Consider the following 21,518-nt stretch of genomic DNA (forward strand, 5'->3'; position numbering starts at 1 on the left):
CTATACACAATCAGTTAGCCTATACACAATCAGTTAGCCTACACAATCAGTTAGCCTACACACAATCAGGTAGCCTACACACAATCAGTTAGCCTACACACAATCAGTTAGCCTATACACAATCAGTTAGCCTACACACAATCAGTTAGCCTACACACAATCAGTTAGCCTACACACAATCAGTTAGCCTACACACAATACCCCAAAATGTCAAAATGGAATTATGATTTTAGACATTTTTTACAAATTAATTTAAATTTAAAAGCTGAAATGTTTTGTGTCAAGTATTCAACTCTTTTGTTGTATCAAGCCTAAATATGTCTCATAAAAAGTTTCACGGACTCACTCCGTTTTACAATAACACTGTTTAACATGCATTCTTTAGTGACGACCTCATCTCTGTACACCACACATACAACTATCTGTAAGGTCCCTCATTCAAACACAGATTCAACCTCAAAGACCAGGGAGGTTTTTCAATAACTAGCAAAGACGGGCTCCTATTGGTCGATAACTAGCAAAGACGGGCTCCTATTGGTCGATGGGTGAATAATCTGAAAACAGACTGAATATCCCTTTGAGCATGAAGTTATTCATTACACTATGGAGGGTGTATCAATACACCCAGTCACTACAAAGATACAGTTGTTCTTCCTAACTCAGTGTATCAATACACCCAGTCACTACAAAGATACAGGCGTCCTTCCTGACTCAGTGTATCAATACACCCAGTCACTACAAAGATACAGGAGTCCTTCCTGACTCAGTGTATCAATACACCCAGTCACTACAAAGATACAGCTGTTCTTTCTGACTCAGTGTATCAATACACCCAGTCACTACAAAGATACAGGCGTCCTTCCTAACCCATGGTATCAATACACCCAGTCACTACAAAGATACAGGCGTCCTTCCTGACTCAGTGTATCAATACACCCAGTCACTACAGAGATACAGGAGTCCTTCCTGACTCAGTGTATCAATACACCCAGTCACTACAAAGATACAGGCGTCCTTCCTAACTCAGTGTATCAATACACCCAGTCACTACAAAGATACAGGCGTCCTTCCTAACTCAGTGTATCAATACACCCAGTCACTACAAAGATACAGCTGTTCTTTCTGACTCAGTGTATCAATACACCCAGTCACTACAAAGATACAGCTGTTCTTTCTGACTCAGTTGCCAGAGAGGAAGGAAACCGCTCAGGGATTTCACCATGACGGTAAACAGTTACAGAGTTTAATGACTTTGGTAGCAGAAAAAGGCTTGGAAAAAATATATATATATATTGAACATCTACATAGTGTAGATGGAGTTTCTACCATATTGATTACACTATTGAATCTTGTCTGATCTGATATATTTATTTTACTAGGTAAGTTGACTGAGAACACATTCTCATTTACTGATGGGTCTATGAGAGAAGTCTGGATAGGGGCTAGCTATGGCTTGGGGCTAGGGGACTAGTTGTTTAAGGGTAGGGTCTAGCGGTTGGCTCTAGGAGTAGGTGCTAGCTAGGTTTTTTGGGGGGTGCAGAGGTAGGGTCTAAGTGTTAAGTCTAGGGTCTAGCGTTTGGATCTAGGAGTAGGTGCTAGCTAGGTATTTTGGGGGGTCCAGAGGTAGGGGCTAAGGGTTAAGTCTAGGGTCTAGCGTTTGGATCTAGGAGTAGGTGCTAGCTAGGTTTTTTGGGGGTTCCAGAGGTAGGGGCTAAGGGTTAAGTCTTGGGGCTAGCGGTTGAATACATACCCCATTTGAGTAGTGATTGATGTAGAGTCCTTGGTTGTTGTACATGGAGGTGATAGACATGTCATTCTTCAGGTCTTTCGTTAGCATGCGATGGTTGACCATGTGATAGTGCAGGGCGTTGTACAGCTCAATGTTCACGTTGCTCACCAAGGCACCAAGCACCTCCTGGGGATGGATAGGAGGAACAAGAGAGTGTGGGAGAGAGGAAGCAGTGATCTCCCTGTCTGAACAGAACTGGCTGACTGACTGACTGGCTGACTGACTGATTGACTGACTGGCTGACTGACTGACTGATTGACTGACTGACTGGCTGACTGATTGATTGACTGACTGACTGGCTGACTGGCTGGCTGACTGACTGGCTGACTGATTGACTGACTGGCTGACTGATTGACTCACTGATTGACTAAGGAAGGAAGCAGAGATTTCCCTGTCTGAACAGAACTGGCTGACTGACTAGCTGACTGACTGGCTGACTGACTGATTGACTGACTGGCTCACTGGCTGACTGACTAATTGACTGACTGATTGATTGACTGACTGACTAACTGACTGACTGATGAACTGATTGACTGACTGACTAACTAACTGACTGATTAATTGACTGACTGACTAACTGGCTGACTGACTAACTGATTGACTAACTAACTGACTGACTTACTAACTGACTGACTGACTGATTAACTGACTGACTGACTAACTAACTAACTGACTTACTAACTGACTGACTGACTGACTGATTAACTGACTGACTGACTAACTGACTGATTAATTGACTGATTAACTGACTGACTGACTGACTGACTGACTGATTAACTGACTGATTAACTGACTGACTAACTGACTGACTAACTGACTGACTAATTGACTGACTAACTAACTGACAGATTAATTGACTGACTGACTGACTGACTGATTAACTGAATGATTAACTGACTGACTAACTGACTGACTAACTGACTGACTAACTGACTGATTAACTGACTGATTAACTGACTGACTAACTGACTGACTAACTGACTGATTAACTGACTGACTAACTGACTGATTAACTGACTGATTAACTGACTGACTAACTGACTGATTGACTGACTGACTAATTGACTGACTAACTAACTGACTGATTAATTGACTGATTAACTGACTGACTGACTGACTGACTGACTGATTAACTGACTGACTGTCTGACTGATTAACTGACTGATTAACTGACTGACTAACTGACTGATTAATTGACTGATTAACTGACTGATTAACTGACTGATTAACTGACTGACTAACTAACTGACTGATTAACTGACTGACTGACTAACTGACTGACTGACTGACTGACTGACTAACTGACTGACTGACTGACTGATTAACTGACTGATTAACTGACTGATTAACTGACTGACTAACTGACTGATTAACTGACTTATTAACTGACTGATTAACTGACTGACTAACTGACTGACTAACTGACTAACTAACTGACTGATTAACTGACTGATTAACTGACTGACTAACTGACTGACTAACTGACTGATTAACTGACTGACTAACTGACTGACTGACTGACTGATGAACTGATTGACTGACTGACTAACTAACTGACTGATTAATTGACTGACTGACTAACTGGCTGACTGACTAACTGATTGACTAACTAACTGACTGACTTACTAACTGACTGACTGACTGATTAACTGACTGACTGACTAACTAACTGACTGACTTACTAACTGACTGACTGACTGACTGATTAACTGACTGACTGACTAACTGACTGATTAATTGACTGATTAACTGACTGACTGACTGACTGACTGATTAACTGACTGATTAACTGACTGACTAACTAACTGACTGATTAACTGACTGACTGACTAACTGACTGACTGACTGACTGACTGACTAACTGACTGACTGACTGACTGACTGATTAACTGACTGATTAACTGACTGATTAACTGACTGACTAACTGACTGATTAACTGACTGATTAACTGACTGATTAACTGACTGACTAACTGACTGACTAACTGACTAACTAACTGACTGATTAACTGACTGATTAACTGACTGACTAACTGACTGACTAACTGACTGATTAACTGACTGACTAACTGACTGACTGACTGACTGATGAACTGATTGACTGACTGACTAACTAACTGACTGATTAATTGACTGACTGACTAACTGGCTGACTGACTAACTGATTGACTAACTAACTGACTGACTTACTAACTGACTGACTGACTGATTAACTGACTGACTGACTAACTAACTGACTGACTTACTAACTGACTGACTGACTGACTGATTAACTGACTGACTGACTAACTGACTGATTAATTGACTGATTAACTGACTGACTGACTGACTGACTGATTAACTGACTGATTAACTGACTGACTAACTGACTGACTAACTGACTGATTAACTGACTGACTAACTGACTGATTAACTGACTGACTAACTGACTGATTGACTGACTGACTAACTGACTGACTAACTAACTGACTGATTAATTGACTGATTAACTGACTGACTGACTGACTGATTAACTGACTGACTGTCTGACTGATTAACTGACTGATTAACTGACTGACTAACTGACTGATTGACTGACTGACTAACTGACTGATTAATTGACTGATTAACTGACTGATTAACTGACTGACTAACTAACTGACTGATTAACTGACTGACTGACTGACTGATTAACTGACTGATTAACTGACTGACTAACTGACTGACTAACTGACTGATTAACTGACTGACTAACTGACTGATTAACTGACTGATTAACTGACTGACTAACTGACTGATTGACTGACTGACTAATTGACTGACTAACTAACTGACAGATTAATTGACTGACTGACTGACTGACTGACTGATTAACTGAATGATTAACTGACTGACTAACTGACTGACTAACTGACTGACTAACTGACTGATTAACTGACTGATTAACTGACTGACTAACTGACTGACTAACTGACTGATTAACTGACTGACTAACTGACTGATTAACTGACTGATTAACTGACTGACTAACTGACTGATTGACTGACTGACTAATTGACTGACTAACTAACTGACTGATTAATTGACTGATTAACTGACTGACTGACTGACTGACTGATTAACTGACTGACTGTCTGACTGATTAACTGACTGATTAACTGACTGACTAACTGACTGATTAATTGACTGATTAACTGACTGATTAACTGACTGATTAACTGACTGACTAACTAACTGACTGATTAACTGACTGACTAACTGACTGACTGACTGACTGACTGACTAACTGACTGACTGACTGACTGACTGATTAACTGACTGACTAACTAACTGATTAACTGACTGACTAACTGACTGATTAACTGACTGATTAACTGACTGATTAACTGACTGACTAACTGACTGACTAACTGACTAACTAACTGACTGATTAACTGACTGATTAACTGACTGACTAACTGACTGACTAACTGACTGATTAACTGACTGACTAACTGACTGACTGACTGACTGATGAACTGATTGACTGACTGACTAACTAACTGACTGATTAATTGACTGACTGACTAACTGGCTGACTGACTAACTGATTGACTAACTAACTGACTGACTTACTAACTGACTGACTAACTGGCTGACTGACTAATTGACTGACTGATTGACTGACTGACTGACTAACTGACTGACTGATGAACTGATTGACTGACTGACTAACTAACTGACTGATTAATTGACTGACTGACTAACTGGCTGACTGACTAACTGATTGACTAACTAACTGACTGACTTACTAACTGACTGACTGACTGATTAACTGACTGACTGACTAACTAACTGACTGACTTACTAACTGACTGACTGACTGACTGATTAACTGACTGACTGACTAACTGACTGATTAATTGACTGATTAACTGACTGACTGACTGACTGACTGATTAACTGACTGATTAACTGACTGATTAACTGACTGACTAACTGACTGACTAACTGACTGATTAACTGACTGACTAACTGACTGATTAACTGACTGACTAACTGACTGATTGACTGACTGACTAACTGACTGACTAACTAACTGACTGATTAATTGACTGATTAACTGACTGACTGACTGACTGACTGATTAACTGACTGACTGTCTGACTGATTAACTGACTGACTGACTGACTGACTGATTAACTGACTGACTGTCTGACTGATTAACTGACTGATTAACTGACTGACTAACTGACTGACTGATTAACTGACTGATTAACTGACTGATTAACTGACTGATTAACTGACTGATTAACTGACTGACTGACTGATTAACTGACTGACTGACTAACTGACTGACTAACTAACTGACTGACTAACTGACTGATTAACTGACTGATTAACTGACTGACTAACTGACTGACTAACTGACTGACTAACTGACTGATTAACTGACTGATTAACTGACTGACTAACTGACTGACTAACTGACTGATTAACTGACTGACTAACTGACTGATTAACTGACTGATTAACTGACTGACTAACTGACTGATTGACTGACTGACTAATTGACTGACTAACTAACTGACTGATTAATTGACTGATTAACTGACTGACTGACTGACTGACTGATTGATTAACTGACTGACTGTCTGACTGATTAACTGACTGATTAACTGACTGACTAAATGACTGATTAATTGACTGATTAACTGACTGATTAACTGACTGATTAACTGACTGACTAACTAACTGACTGATTAACTGACTGACTGACTAACTGACTGACTGACTGACTGACTGACTGACTAACTGACTGACTGACTGACTGACTGATTAACTGACTGACTAACTAACTGATTAACTGACTGACTAACTGACTGATTAACTGACTGATTAACTGACTGATTAACTGACTGACTAACTGACTGACTAACTGACTAACTAACTGACTGATTAACTGACTGATTAACTGACTGACTAACTGACTGACTAACTGACTGATTAACTGACTGACTAACTGACTGACTGACTGACTGATGAACTGATTGACTGACTGACTAACTAACTGACTGATTAATTGACTGACTGACTAACTGGCTGACTGACTAACTGATTGACTAACTAACTGACTGACTTACTAACTGACTGACTGACTGATTAACTGACTGACTGACTAACTAACTGACTGACTTACTAACTGACTGACTGACTGACTGATTAACTGACTGACTGACTAACTGACTGATTAATTGACTGATTAACTGACTGACTGACTGACTGACTGATTAACTGACTGATTAACTGACTGACTAACTGACTGACTAACTGACTGATTAACTGACTGACTAACTGACTGATTAACTGACTGACTAACTGACTGATTGACTGACTGACTAACTGACTGACTAACTAACTGACTGATTAATTGACTGATTAACTGACTGACTGACTGACTGATTAACTGACTGACTGTCTGACTGATTAACTGACTGATTAACTGACTGACTAACTGACTGATTGACTGACTGACTAACTGACTGATTAATTGACTGATTAACTGACTGATTAACTGACTGACTAACTAACTGACTGATTAACTGACTGACTGACTGACTGATTAACTGACTGATTAACTGACTGACTAACTGACTGACTAACTGACTGATTAACTGACTGACTAACTGACTGATTAACTGACTGATTAACTGACTGACTAACTGACTGATTGACTGACTGACTAATTGACTGACTAACTAACTGACAGATTAATTGACTGACTGACTGACTGACTGACTGACTAACTGACTGATTAACTGACTGATTAACTGAATGATTAACTGACTGACTAACTGACTGACTAACTGACTGACTAACTGACTGATTAACTGACTGATTAACTGACTGACTGACTGACTGATTGACTGACTGACTAATTGACTGACTAACTAACTGACAGATTAATTGACTGACTGACTGACTGACTGACTGACTAACTGACTGATTAACTGACTGATTAACTGAATGATTAACTGACTGACTAACTGACTGACTAACTGACTGACTAACTGACTGACTGACTGACTGATTAACTGACTGACTGACTAACTGACTGATTAATTGACTGATTAACTGACTGACTGACTAACTGACTGACTAACTGACTGATTAACTGACTGATTAACTGAATGATTAACTGACTGACTAACTGACTGACTAACTGACTGACTAACTGACTGATTAACTGACTGATTAACTGACTGACTAACTGACTGACTAACTGACTGATTAACTGACTGACTAACTGACTGATTAACTGACTGATTAACTGACTGACTAACTGACTGATTGACTGACTGACTAATTGACTGACTAACTAACTGACTGATTAATTGACTGATTAACTGACTGACTGACTGACTGATTAACTGACTGACTGTCTGACTGATTAACTGACTGATTAACTGACTGACTAACTGACTGATTAATTGACTGATTAACTGACTGATTAACTGACTGATTAACTGACTGACTAACTAACTGACTGATTAACTGACTGACTAACTGACTGACTGACTGACTGACTGACTGACTAACTGACTGACTGACTGACTGACTGATTAACTGACTGACTAACTAACTGATTAACTGACTGACTAACTGACTGATTAACTGACTGATTAACTGACTGATTAACTGACTGACTAACTGACTGACTAACTGACTAACTAACTGACTGATTAACTGACTGATTAACTGACTGACTAACTGACTGACTAACTGACTGATTAACTGACTGACTAACTGACTGACTGACTGACTGATGAACTGATTGACTGACTGACTAACTAACTGACTGATTAATTGACTGACTGACTAACTGGCTGACTGACTAACTGATTGACTAACTAACTGACTGACTTACTAACTGACTGACTAACTGGCTGACTGACTAATTGACTGACTGATTGACTGACTGACTGACTAACTGACTGACTGATGAACTGATTGACTGACTGACTAACTAACTGACTGATTAATTGACTGACTGACTAACTGGCTGACTGACTAACTGATTGACTAACTAACTGACTGACTTACTAACTGACTGACTGACTGATTAACTGACTGACTGACTAACTAACTGACTGACTTACTAACTGACTGACTGACTGACTGATTAACTGACTGACTGACTAACTGACTGATTAATTGACTGATTAACTGACTGACTGACTGACTGACTGATTAACTGACTGATTAACTGACTGATTAACTGACTGACTAACTGACTGACTAACTGACTGATTAACTGACTGACTAACTGACTGATTAACTGACTGACTAACTGACTGATTGACTGACTGACTAACTGACTGACTAACTAACTGACTGATTAATTGACTGATTAACTGACTGACTGACTGACTGACTGATTAACTGACTGACTGTCTGACTGATTAACTGACTGACTGACTGACTGACTGATTAACTGACTGACTGTCTGACTGATTAACTGACTGATTAACTGACTGACTAACTGACTGACTGATTAACTGACTGATTAACTGACTGATTAACTGACTGATTAACTGACTGATTAACTGACTGACTGACTGACTGATTAACTGACTGACTGACTAACTGACTGACTAACTAACTGACTGACTAACTGACTGATTAACTGACTGATTAACTGACTGACTAACTGACTGACTGACTAACTGACTGATTAACTGACTGATTAACTGACTGACTGACTAACTGACTGACTAACTAACTGACTGATTAATTGACTGATTAACCGACTGACTGACTGACTGACTGATTAATTGACTGATTAACTGACTGACTGTCTGACTGATTAACTGACTGATTAACTGACTGACTAACTGACTGATTGACTGACTGATTAATTGACTGATTAACTGACTGATTAACTGACTGACTGACTAACTGACTGATTAACTGACTGATTAACTGACTGATTAACTGACTGACTGACTAACTGACTGATTAACTGACTGATTAACTGACTGACTAACTAACTGACTGATTAACTGACTGATTAACTGACTGACTAACTAACTGACTGATTAACTGACTGATTAATTGACTGATTAACTGACTGATTAACTGACTGACTGACTAACTGACTGATTAACTGACTGACTAACTGTCCTGTGTAGCTCAGTTGGTAGAGCATGGCGCTTGTAACGCCAGGGTAGTGGGTTCGATCCCCGGGACCACCCATACGAAGAATGTATGCACACATGACTGTAAGTCGCTTTGGATAAAAGCGTCTGCTAAATGGCATATATTATTATTATTATTATTATTATTAACTGACTGATTAACTGACTGATTAACTGACTGACTAACTAACTGACTGATTAACTGACTGACTGACTAACTGACTGACTGACTGACTAACTGACTGACTGACTGACTGACTGATTAACTGACTGACTAACTAACTGATTAACTGACTGACTAACTGACTGATTAACTGACTGATTACCTGACTGACTAACTAACTGACTGATTAACTGACTGATTAACTGACTGATTAACTGACTGACTAACTGACTGATTAACTGACTGATTAACTGACTGACTAACTGACTGATTAACTGACTGATTAACTGACTGATTAACTGACTGACTGACTGACTGACTGACTGACTGACTGACTGACTGACTAAACTAACTGACTGATTAATTGACTGACTGACTAACTGACTGACTGACTAACTGACTGACTGACTGACTGATTAACTGACTGATTAACTGACTGATTAACTGACTGACTAACTAACTGACTGATTAATTGACTGACTGACTAACTGACTGATTAATTAACTGACTGACTAACTGACTGATTAACTGACTGACTGACTAACTGACTGATTAATTGACTGACTGATTAATTGACTGACTGACTAACTGACTGATTAATTAACTGACTGACTAACTGACTGATTAACTGACTGATTGACTGACTGACTAACTGACTGACTAACTGACTGATTAACTGACTGATTAACTGACTGATTAACTGACTGACTAACTGACTGATTGACTGACTGACTAACTGACTGACTAACTAACTGACTGATTAATTGACTGACTGACTAACTGACTGACTGACTGACTGACTGATTAACTGACTGACTGATTAATTGACTGACTGATTATCTGACTGACTGACTGACTGACTGACTGACTGACTGACTGACTGACTGACTGATTAACTGACTGATTAACTGACTGACTAACTGACTGACTGATTAATTGACTGACTGACTAACTGACTGACTGACTAACTGACTGACTGATTAATTGACTGACTGACTGACTAACTGACTGACTGACTGACTGATTAAATGACTGATTAACTGACTGACTAACTGACTGACTGATTAATTGACTGACTGACTAACTGACTGACTGACTAACTGACTGACTGACTGATTAATTGACTGACTGATTAACTGACTGATTAACTGACTGACTAACTGACTGATTAACTGACTGACTAACTGACTGATTAACTGACTGATTAACTGACTGACTAACTGACTGATTAACTGACTGATTAACTGACTGATTAACTGACTGACTGACTGGGTGACTGACTTACTGACTGACTCACTGGGTGACTGACTCACTGACTGACCAACTGACTGACTGATTAACTAATTAACTGACTAACTGACTATTTAACTGACTAATTAACTGACTGATTAACTGACTGATTAACTGACTGACTAACTGACTGTTTGACTGACTGACTAACTGACTGATTGACTGACTGACTAACTGACTGATTGACTGACTGACTAACTGACTAACTGACTGACTGGGTGACTGACTGACTGGGTGACTGACTGTTTGACTGACTGACTGACTGACTGACTGACTCACTGACTGACCAACTGACTGACTGATTAACTAATTAACTAAATGACTGACTCACTGATTGACTGACTATTTAACTAAGTAACTGACTGACTAACTACAGTTATGTCTACTTACAGGGTCCAGCAGGTCCCAGGCTTCGTCACTAGGGGAAAACATAGTGAACGATCCCTTCCCTTCAATCTCTTCCCTCAGCTTAGAGAGGGCTGAGTACTTCTGGGTTGTCCTAGCCTTCACCAGGCCCAATGTGCCATACACATGGTCTATAGGAGCCACTGGAGGAGCGAGAGAGAGAGAGAGAGAGAGAGAGAGAGAGAGAGAGTTTAAAGTCACACACAATGTATAAACCAACTGGAGCAGGCCAACCCTGCCGGGTGTCCAAGCTTCTGTTCGAGCTCAGCACTATCACACCTGATTCAATGTATCAAACCAAATGAGTTGATAATCAAGTGTTCTATTGCTGAACTGGAAAAGAAGTCTGCTCACCCAGGGTGAGAGGGAGGAGCTATAGGGTGAGAGGGAGGAGCTAAAGGGTGATAGGGCGGCACTGTAGGGTGAGGGAGGATTTATATGCTGAGAGGGTGGTGCTATAGGTTGAGAGGGAGGAGCTATATGGTGAAAGGGAGGAGCTATATGGTGAGAAGGCGGCTCTGTAGGCTGAGGAGCTATAGGCTGAGAGGGAGGAGCTACAGGGTGAGAGGGAGGAGCTATATGGTGATAGGGAGGAGCTATATGGTGAGAGGGAGGAGCTATAGGGTGAGAGGGAGGGGCTATAGGGCGAGAGAACTGGGTGAGATTACAGGGTGAGAGAGAGGAGCTATAGGCTTAGAGGGAGGAGCTATAGGGTGAGAGGGAGGAGCTATAGGGTGAGAGGGAGGAGCTATAGGGTGAGAGGGAGGATCTATAGGGTGAGAGTACAGTGTGAAATCCTATGAAGCCACATCTCGGAGAGTGTATGGTTTTCATAGACTGGGTATGTGAACCACACTAGTATGCACAAACCTGCAGGGCATCCTTTCATGCCTTCCAGCTTCATGTAGCCTGGACAGCACTCATAGACAACCATCCTGGAGAAAAGACGAGACACAACTATAAGAGATAGAACCACCCTGGTATGACAAGACAACTATAAGAGATAGAACCACCCTGTTAGGACAAGACAACTATAAGAGATAGAACCACCCTGTTAGGACGAGACACAACTATAAGAGATAGAACCACCCTGTTAGGACGAGACACAACTATAAGAGATAGAACCTCTATCCAGTGTGTGTTCTTTTGCCCCACTTAATGTTTTCTTTTCTTTTTATTGGCCAGTCTGAGATATGGCTTTTTCTTTGCAACTCTGCCTAGAAAGCCATGTTCCCGGAGTCACCTCTTCACTGTTGACGTTGAGACTGGTGTTTTGCGGATACTATTTAACAAAGCTTCCAGTTGAGGTCTTGTGAGTCCTCTGTTTCTCAAACTAGACACTAATGGACTTGTCCTCTTGCTCAGTTGTGCACCGGGGCCTCCCACTCCTCTTTCGATTCTGGTTAGAGACAGCTGTTCTGTGAAGGGGGTAGCACACAGCGTTGTACCAGATCTTCAGTTTCTTTGCAATTTCTCGCATGGAATAGCCTTCATTTCTCAGAACAAGAATAGACTGATGTGTTTCAGAGTGTTTCAGAGGAAAGTCCTTTGTTTCTGTCCATTTTGAGGGTGTAATCAAACCCATAAACGCTGATGCTCCAGATACTCAAATAGTCTAAAAATGCCCAGTTGTATTGCTTATTTAATCAGAACAACAGTTTTCAGCTATTCTAACATAATTGCAAAAGGGTTTTCTAATGATCAATTAGCCTTTTAAAATTATAAACTTGAATTAGCTAACACAGCGTGCCATTGGAACACAGGAGTGATGGTTGCTGGGCCTCTGTACGCCTATGTAGATATTCCATAAAGAAATCTGCCATTTCCAGCTACAATAGTCATTTGCTACTGTTATTTATCACTGTCTTTTTACTGTTGTTTTTAATTCTTTACTTAACTATTGTTCACCTAATACATTTTTTTGTGCTGTTGGTTAAACCTGTAAGTCAGCATTTCCCTGTAAGGTTGTATTCGGGCACATGTGACAAATAAACTTTGATTTGATTTGATTTACAACATTAACAATGTCTTCACTGTATTGCTGATCAATTTGATAAAAATTGAGAAATGCTGTAGGAATACTCAACTGGTGTCGCTCATTCAACCGACAAACTTTCAACCGGTTTTCCCAGAGTTCAGAGGCTGAGCCTTCTCTGGTCTCTACTCCTCCCGTTACGGGGTCTGAGACACCGAAGCTTCCCACCATTAGCTCTGACAAATTGAAAACCCTAGTCATTGGCGACTCCATTACCTGCAGTATAAGACTTAAAACGAATCATCCAGTGATCATACACTGTTTACCAGGGGGCAGGGCTACTGACGTTAAGGCTAATCTGAAGATGGTGCTGGCTAAAGCTAAAACTGGTGAGTGTAGAGAGTATAGGGATATTGTTATCCACGTCAGCAGCAACAATGTTAGGATGAAACAGTCAGAGGTCACCAAGCGCAACATAGCTTCAGCGTATAAATCAGCTAGAAAAATATGTAGGCATCGACTCAAGTAATTGTCTCTGGCCCTGTCCCAGTTAGAGGGAGCGATGAGCTCAACAGCAGAGTCTCACAACTCAATCTCTGGTTGAAAACTGTTTTCTGCCCCTCCCAAAAGATAGAATTTGTAGATAATTGGCCCTCTTTCTGGGACTCACCCACAAACAGGACCAAGCCTGACCTGCTGAGGAGTGACGGACTCCATCCTAGCTGGAGGGGTACCAGCATGCCAGCTTAGTGGAGTCTGCCACTAGCACAGTCAGTGTAGTCAGCTCAGCTATCCCCATTGAGACCGTGTCTGTACCTCGACCTGGGTTGGGCAAAACTAAACATGGCTGTGTTCGCCTTAACAATCTCACTAGGATAAAGACCTCCTCCATTCCTGTCATTATTGAAAGAGATCGTGATACCTCACATCTCAAAATAGAGCTACATGCATGTATTGAGTAACATGATGTCCTATGAGTGCCATCGGATGAAGATCATCAACGGTTAGTGATTAATTTGATCTCTATTTCTGCTTTTTGTGACTCTTCTCTTTGGCTGGAAAATGGCTGTATGTTTTTTTGTGACTAGGCTCTGACATAACATAATCGTATGGTGTGCTTTCACTGGAAAGCCTTTTTGAAATCTGACACAATGGCTAGATTAACAAGATCAACATTGTGAAGATTAACATTGTGAATGTATGGAAGTTAAATAAAAAATAAAAAAAGGAATTTCGCGCTCTGCCATTTCAGCGGAGGTTGCTGAGGATAACAGGTTTTAAGTCTTTATTAAAGACTCATCTCTTCAGTGGGTCCTATGATTGAGTGTAGTCGATCCGCCCTTGCTGTCTCTGCCTAGCCAGCTACCGTCTCTCCACTGGGATCCTCTGCCTCTGACCCTATTATGGGGGCTGAGTCACTGGCTTTCTTGTGCTCTTCCATGCCGTCCCTAGGAGGGGTTGAGTCACAGACGTGTTCTTCCTGTCCTGTTCTTCCTGTCCTGTTTTGTGTCCCTTTGGGCTCGTGCGGTGGAGGACATTTTTGTGGTCTATACTCAGCCTTGTTTCAGGTTACAAAGTTGGTGGTCTGTTGATATCCTTCCAGTGGTGTGTTGTGCTTGGTAAAGTGGGTGGGGTTATATCCTGTCTGATTGGCCCTGTCCAGGGATATCTTCGGACGGGGCCACAGTGTCCCCTGTCCCACCACTGTCTCAGCCTCTAGTCTCTATGTGCCGCGGGGCTAGTGTCAGTCTGTTGTAATTTTCCTGCCCTATCTGGTGTCCTGTGGGAATTTAAGTATGCTCCTTCTAATACCATCTCTCCCTCTCTCCCTCCTGGAGGAACTGAGCCCTAGGATCATGCCTCAGAACTACCTGACCTGGCCCTGCTGCTGCTCCAGTTTCAACTGTTCTGCCTGCGGCTATGGAACTCTGGCTTGTTCACAAGATGTGCTGCCTTGTCTCGGACATGCTGTTTCCGACTCGCTCTCTCTTTACCACACCTGCTGTCTCGACCTCTGAATGCTCGGCTCCGAAAGCCAACTGACATTTACTCCTGAGGTACTGACTTGTTGCACCCTCTACAACCACTGTGATTATTATTTGACCCAGCTGGTCATCTATGAACATTTGAACATCTTGGCCATGTTCTGTTATAATCTCCTCCTACCACAGCCAGAAGAGGACTGGCCACACCCCACATAGCCTGGTTCCTCTCTAGGTTTCTTCCTAGGTTACACCCTTTCTAGGGGAGTTTTTCCTACCACTTTCTCTGCATTGCTTGCTGTTTGTGGTTTTAGTTTTTGTACAGCACTTTGAGATATCACTATTTAAGCTTTATCTACATCTGCATTGTTTCTTGCTGTTTGTGGTTTTAGACTGCTGGATTTCTGTAAAGCACTTTGAGATATCAGCTGATTTAAGAAACTCTTACACTCAACTGAACTTTTATCAATACATTTGATTGATTGATTGTTTCATGGTGTAATCTAGCTAATGGATATAAAATGGGCCACCAATGAATAGAGAATCACTAACGATGAACTCAATGACTGCTCACTGTGTGAGTAATAGTAATAGCTGCTAAAATGGATTATTTTCTATGAGCCATCTATTGTTTTCCCAGATGGTTAAACAGACCATCTGCTGCACCAGGTTATTGGTGCCCCCCATCCAAGAGTAGAATATCACACCAAACAACTACATACTGTTGAATCACAGGTTACATGTATACTCGATCATGTGACTGGCTACGCACACTTGGAAAAATGTGTTACCTTGGTTACACTAAAGGGGTCAACAACGGCAGGGTAGCCTAGTGGTTAGAGCGTTGGACTAGTAACCGGCGTAGGTTGCAAGGTCAATCTCCCGCAGACTGACAAGGTGGTCCCAGCGCGCAAACGGGAGTTCCAGGTCTCCGGTTCTGCTGCCAATCTGAACAGGCAGAGTTAATGCCTCCCTCCACTGTTCCTAGGCATGGATCACCACAGACAACACTCATTGAAAAGAAGAATTTCTCTCCCAAGTGGTCATTCTTAACTGACTTCGCCTCCTTTGAATTCCATGTGTCACAGTTAAAGAACATCCTTATCAAAAGAGTTCAAAAATGAGCTGACAATGCTACCTCTCACAGTTCTGGGCAAACCTCCCCAGGGCCTCCTTCTTTCCACTCCTCTCCTCTTTTGACATTGACACAGCCTCCCGACTTTACTAGATGCTGTTCTTCCAAACCTCACTGCAACTCCTCCAAGTCTCCGATATCCTTTTTACATTTACATTTAAGTCATTTCCTCTTCCATCAGACTCTTCCCTCCGCTCTTACCTCTCCTGAGCCTCCTCAGCATCCCTTGACTTCTATGTCCCCTATCCTCCAGGCCGGCTTCCTCCCCTCCCGCAACTCAGGCACCTCATCAACTACTATGTGTAGTCTCTGTGCTAAAGCCACTTTCTACCACGCTAAATTCCAAGCATCTGAACCAAATGTATCTAGCACTGAGATGGCTGCAACCATTTTGAAAAGAAGGTAACAGGATCCTCGGCTAAGTCAAACGACACCGCTGAGGCCTGACCTCTTTCCCCTCTCTCTCCAGATGAAATCTCGCGTCTTGGGAACAACCTGCCCGCTTGAGACCATTTCCGGAGGCCTGACCGTTGGCTAAAGTAAAAAAAGGGTCATTAGACCTCCTTCTTTCTTTTCTCTCCAAAACTCTTGAGGCCTGACCTCTGAATGAGCATTCTGAAAAAAACCTACACTCGCAACAGGTTTCATAGACCTGAGGCCTGACCTGCTAAGTAACAGGGGATAGACCTGAGGCCTGACCTGTCTCCTCACCACGCGCTAACTGGTGTCCCCCAGGGCTCTGGATAGACCTGAGGCCTGACCTCACCACCTCAAGAACCTAACTCTTCCTCCCGGGGAAGGACTGCCCGTTCCATGATCTCGCCATCACGGTCGACAACTCCATTGTGTCCTCCTCCCATAGACCTGAGGCCCCGTGACCCGCAGAGTTAAGTAACAGGGGATAGATTAAACCTGAGGCCTGACCTCAAGTAACAGGGGATAGACCTTGCCTGAGGCCTGGAAGTACCTCCCGCTCAGCCCAGTAACAGGGGATAGACTCTGAGGCCTGAGACACCTGAAACCCCACCTCTTTAAGGAAACCTAGGGGTTAAGATCCCTCTCAGACCCCCTAAGTTTTAGGCCTGTTACTGTCCCACTGGATGTCATAAGGTAACAGGGCTCTGGATAAGACCTGAAATGACTTAAATGTAAAATGTAAATGTCAATGTTTTCCCAGATGGTTCAGACCATCTGCTGCACCAGGTTATTGGTGCCCCATCCAAGAGTAGAATATCCACCAAACAACTACATAAGTTGAATCAGGGTTACATGTATACTGACCTGAGGCCTGCACACTTGAAAAAATGCGTAACAGGGGTGGATAGCCTGAGGCCTGTACCTTGCAAGGTCAATCAGGGGATAGACCTGAACAGGCCTGTTCCTACCTCAAAAAGAAGAATTTGTTCTTAACAGGGGAAGATAGACCTGAGGCCTGACCTTGCGTAACAGGGGATAGACCTGAGGCCTGACTGTTAAGTCGATCATGTGATAGGCTACGCACTTCTCTCACCTAGTGGTTCAAGAGGCGTTGGACTAGTAACCGGAAGGTTGCAAGGTCAATCTCTCCGAGCTGACAAGGTACAAATCTGTCGTTCTGCCCCTGAACAGGCAGTTAACCCACTGTTCCTAGGCCGTCATTGAAAAGAAGAATTTGTTCTTAACACAGGGGTAGACCTGAGGCCTGACTACTATGTGTAGGTTAAATGCTGATCAAATGTAAGTAACAACAGGGGATAGACCTGAGGCCTGACCTAAGTAACAGGGGATAGACCTGAGGCCTGACCTTAAGTAACAGGGGATAGACCTGAGGCCTGACCTTAAGTAACAGGGGATAGACCTGAGGCCTGACCTTAAGTAACAGGGGATAGACCTGAGGCCTGACCTTAAGTAACAGGGGATAGACCTGAGGCCTGACCTTAAGTAACAGGGGATAGACCTAGGCCTGACCTGAGGCCTGACCTTAAGTAACAGGATAGACCTGAGGCCTGACCTTAAGTAACAGGGGATAGACCTGAGGCCTGACCTTAAGTAACAGGGGATAGACCTGAGGCCTGATTAAGTAACAGGGGATAGACCTGAGGCTTCAAGACATGAATAAACCCTTTCATTGTGTTTGTCTAATATGGTGTAACTGTGTGGTAACAATTGGTGTAACTCTGTGTGGCTGAATTGGTGTAAGCTGTGGTAACTGAATTGTGTAACTAACAGTATGGTGTAACTCTGTGTGGTAACTGAATTGGTGTAACTCTGTGTGGTAACTGAATTGGTGTAACTCTGTGTGGTAACTGAATTGGTGTAACTCTTGGTGTGGTAACAGTTGGTGTAACTCTGTGTGGTAACTGTAACTCTGTGTGGTAACTGAATTGGTGTAACTCTGTGTGGTAACTGAATTGGTGTAACTCTGTGTGGTAACTGAATTGGTGTAACTCTGTGTGGTAACAGTTGGTGTAACTCTGTGTGGTAACTGAATTGGTGTAACTCTGTGTGGTAACTGAATTGGTGTAACTCTGTGTGGTAACAGTTGGTGTAACTCTGTGTGGTAACTGAATTGGTGTAACTCTGTGTGGTAACTGAATTGGTGTAACTCTGTGTGGTAACTGAGTTGGTGTAACTCTGTGTGGTAACAGTTGGTGTAACTCTGTGTGGTAACAGTTGGTGTAACTCTGTGTGGTAACTGAATTGGTGTAACTCTGTGTTGGTAACAGTTGGTGTAACTCTGTGTGGTAACAGTTGGTGTAACTCTGTGTGGTAACTGAATTGGTAACAACAGTTGGTGTAACTCTGTGTGGTAACAGTCTCTGTGTGGTAACAGTTGGTGTAACTCTGTCTGTCTCTCTCTCGGTTCCGAAACAAAACTCAGTCATGCATTTCAGTGAAATGAACAGGAAAGGAGACAGGAGAGGGGGGAGGGAGAGGAAAGGAGGAGACAGGAGAGAGGGTGGAGGGAGAGGAAAGGAGACAGGAGAGAGGGGGAGGGAGAGGAAAGGAGACAGGAGAAAGGGTGGAGGGAGAGGAAAGGAGGAGACAGGAGAGAGGGTGGAGGGAGAGGAAAGGAGACAGGAGAGAGGGGGAGGGAGAGGAAAGGAGACAGGAGAGAGGGTGGAGGGAGAGGAAAGGAGGAGACAGGAGAGAGGGTGGAGGGAGAGGAAAGGAGACATGAGAGAGGGGGAGGGAGAGGAAAGGAGACATGAGAGAGGGGGAGGGAGAGGAAAGGAGGAGACAGGAGAGAGGGGGAGGGAGAGGAAAGGAGACATGAGAGAGGGGGAGGGAGAGGAAAGGAGACATGAGAGAGGGGGAGGGAGAGGAAAGGAGACATGAGAGAGGGGGAGGGAGAGGAAAGGAAACAGGAGAGAGGGGGAGGGAGAGGAAAGGGAGACATGAGAGAGGGGGAGGGAGAGGAAGGGAGGAGACAGGAGAGAGGGGGAGGGAGAGGAAAAGAGACATGAGAGAGGGTGGAGGGAGAGGAAAGGAGGAGACAGGAGAGAGGGGGAGGGAGATAAAAGGAGGAGACAGGAGAGAGGGGGAGGGAGAGGAAAGGAGACATGAGAGAGGGTGGAGGGAGAGGAAAGGAGACAGGAGAGAGGGGGAGGGAGAGGAAAGGAGACAGGAGAGAGGGGAGGGAGAGGAAAGGAGACAGGAGAGAGGGGGAGGGAGAGGAAAGGAGGAGACAGGAGAGAGGGGAGGGAGAGGAAAGGAGACAGGAGAGAGGGGGAGGGAGAGGAAAGGAGGAGACAGGAGAGAGGGGGAGGGAGAGGAAAGGAGACATGAGAGAGGGGGAGGTAGAGGAAAGGATGAGACAGGAGAGAGGGGGAGGGAGAGGAAAGGAGACATGAGAGAGGGGGAGGGAGAGGAAGGGAGGAGACAGGAGAGAGGGGGAGGGAGAGGAAAGGAAACATGAGAGAGGGTGGAGGGAGAGGAAAGGAGGAGACAGGAGAGAGGGGGGAGGGAGAGGAAAGGAGACAGGATAGCACAGACATGAGAGAGGGTGGAGGGAGAGGAAAGGAAACATGAGAGAGGGGGGAGGGAGAGGAAAGGAGACATGAGAGAGGGGGAGGGAGAGGAAAGGAGACAGGATAGCACAGACATGAGAGAGGGTGGAGGGAGAGGAAAGGAAACATGAGAGAGGGTGGAGGGAGAGGAAAGGAGCAGACAGGAGAGAGGGTTGAGGGAGAGGAAATGAAACATGAGAGAGGGTGGAGGGAGAGGAAAGGAAACAGGAGAGAGGGGGGAGGGAGAGGAAAGGAGACAGGAGAGAGGGTGGAGGGAGAGGAAAGGAAACAGGAGAGAGGGTGGAGGGAGAGGAAAGGAAACAGGAGAGAGGGTGGAGGGAGAGGAAAGGAAACAGGAGAGAGGGGGGAGGGAGAGGAAAGGAGGAGACAGGAGAGAGGGGGAGGGAGAGGAAAGGAGGAGACAGGAGAGAGGGGCGAGGGAGAGGAAAGGAGGAGACAGGAGAGAGGGGGGAGGGAGAGGAAAGGAGGAGACAGGAGAGAGGGGGGAGGGAGAGGAAAGGAGGAGACAGGAGAGAGGGGCGAGGGAGAGGAAAGGAGGAGACAGGAGAGAGGGTGGAGGGAGAGGAAAGGAAACATGAGAGAGGGTGGAGGGAGAGGAAAGGAGGAGACAGGA

At 43.4% G+C, this 21,518-nt stretch overlaps 1 protein-coding gene across 1 annotated transcript in view; it reads right to left on the bottom strand.

The window, feature by feature from the left end:
* Positions 1-21,518, bottom strand: part of LOC124026975 (periostin-like) — a gene marked incomplete at its 3' end in the record, with an annotated part of 34,872 nt that overhangs the window by 2,546 nt on the left and 10,808 nt on the right. The window contains exons 3-5 of the mRNA XM_046339561.1: positions 12,674-12,738; positions 11,789-11,946; positions 1,751-1,915 (exon numbers count right to left, since the gene is read on the bottom strand). Of these exons, the coding sequence (XP_046195517.1) occupies positions 1,751-1,915; positions 11,789-11,946; positions 12,674-12,738 (388 nt within the window). The remainder of the gene's footprint in view (positions 1-1,750; positions 1,916-11,788; positions 11,947-12,673; positions 12,739-21,518) is intronic.

The sequence above is a fragment of the Oncorhynchus gorbuscha genome, unplaced genomic scaffold, assembly GCF_021184085.1.
Source record: "Oncorhynchus gorbuscha isolate QuinsamMale2020 ecotype Even-year unplaced genomic scaffold, OgorEven_v1.0 Un_scaffold_2868, whole genome shotgun sequence".
Classification (NCBI taxonomy): domain Eukaryota; kingdom Metazoa; phylum Chordata; class Actinopteri; order Salmoniformes; family Salmonidae; genus Oncorhynchus; species Oncorhynchus gorbuscha.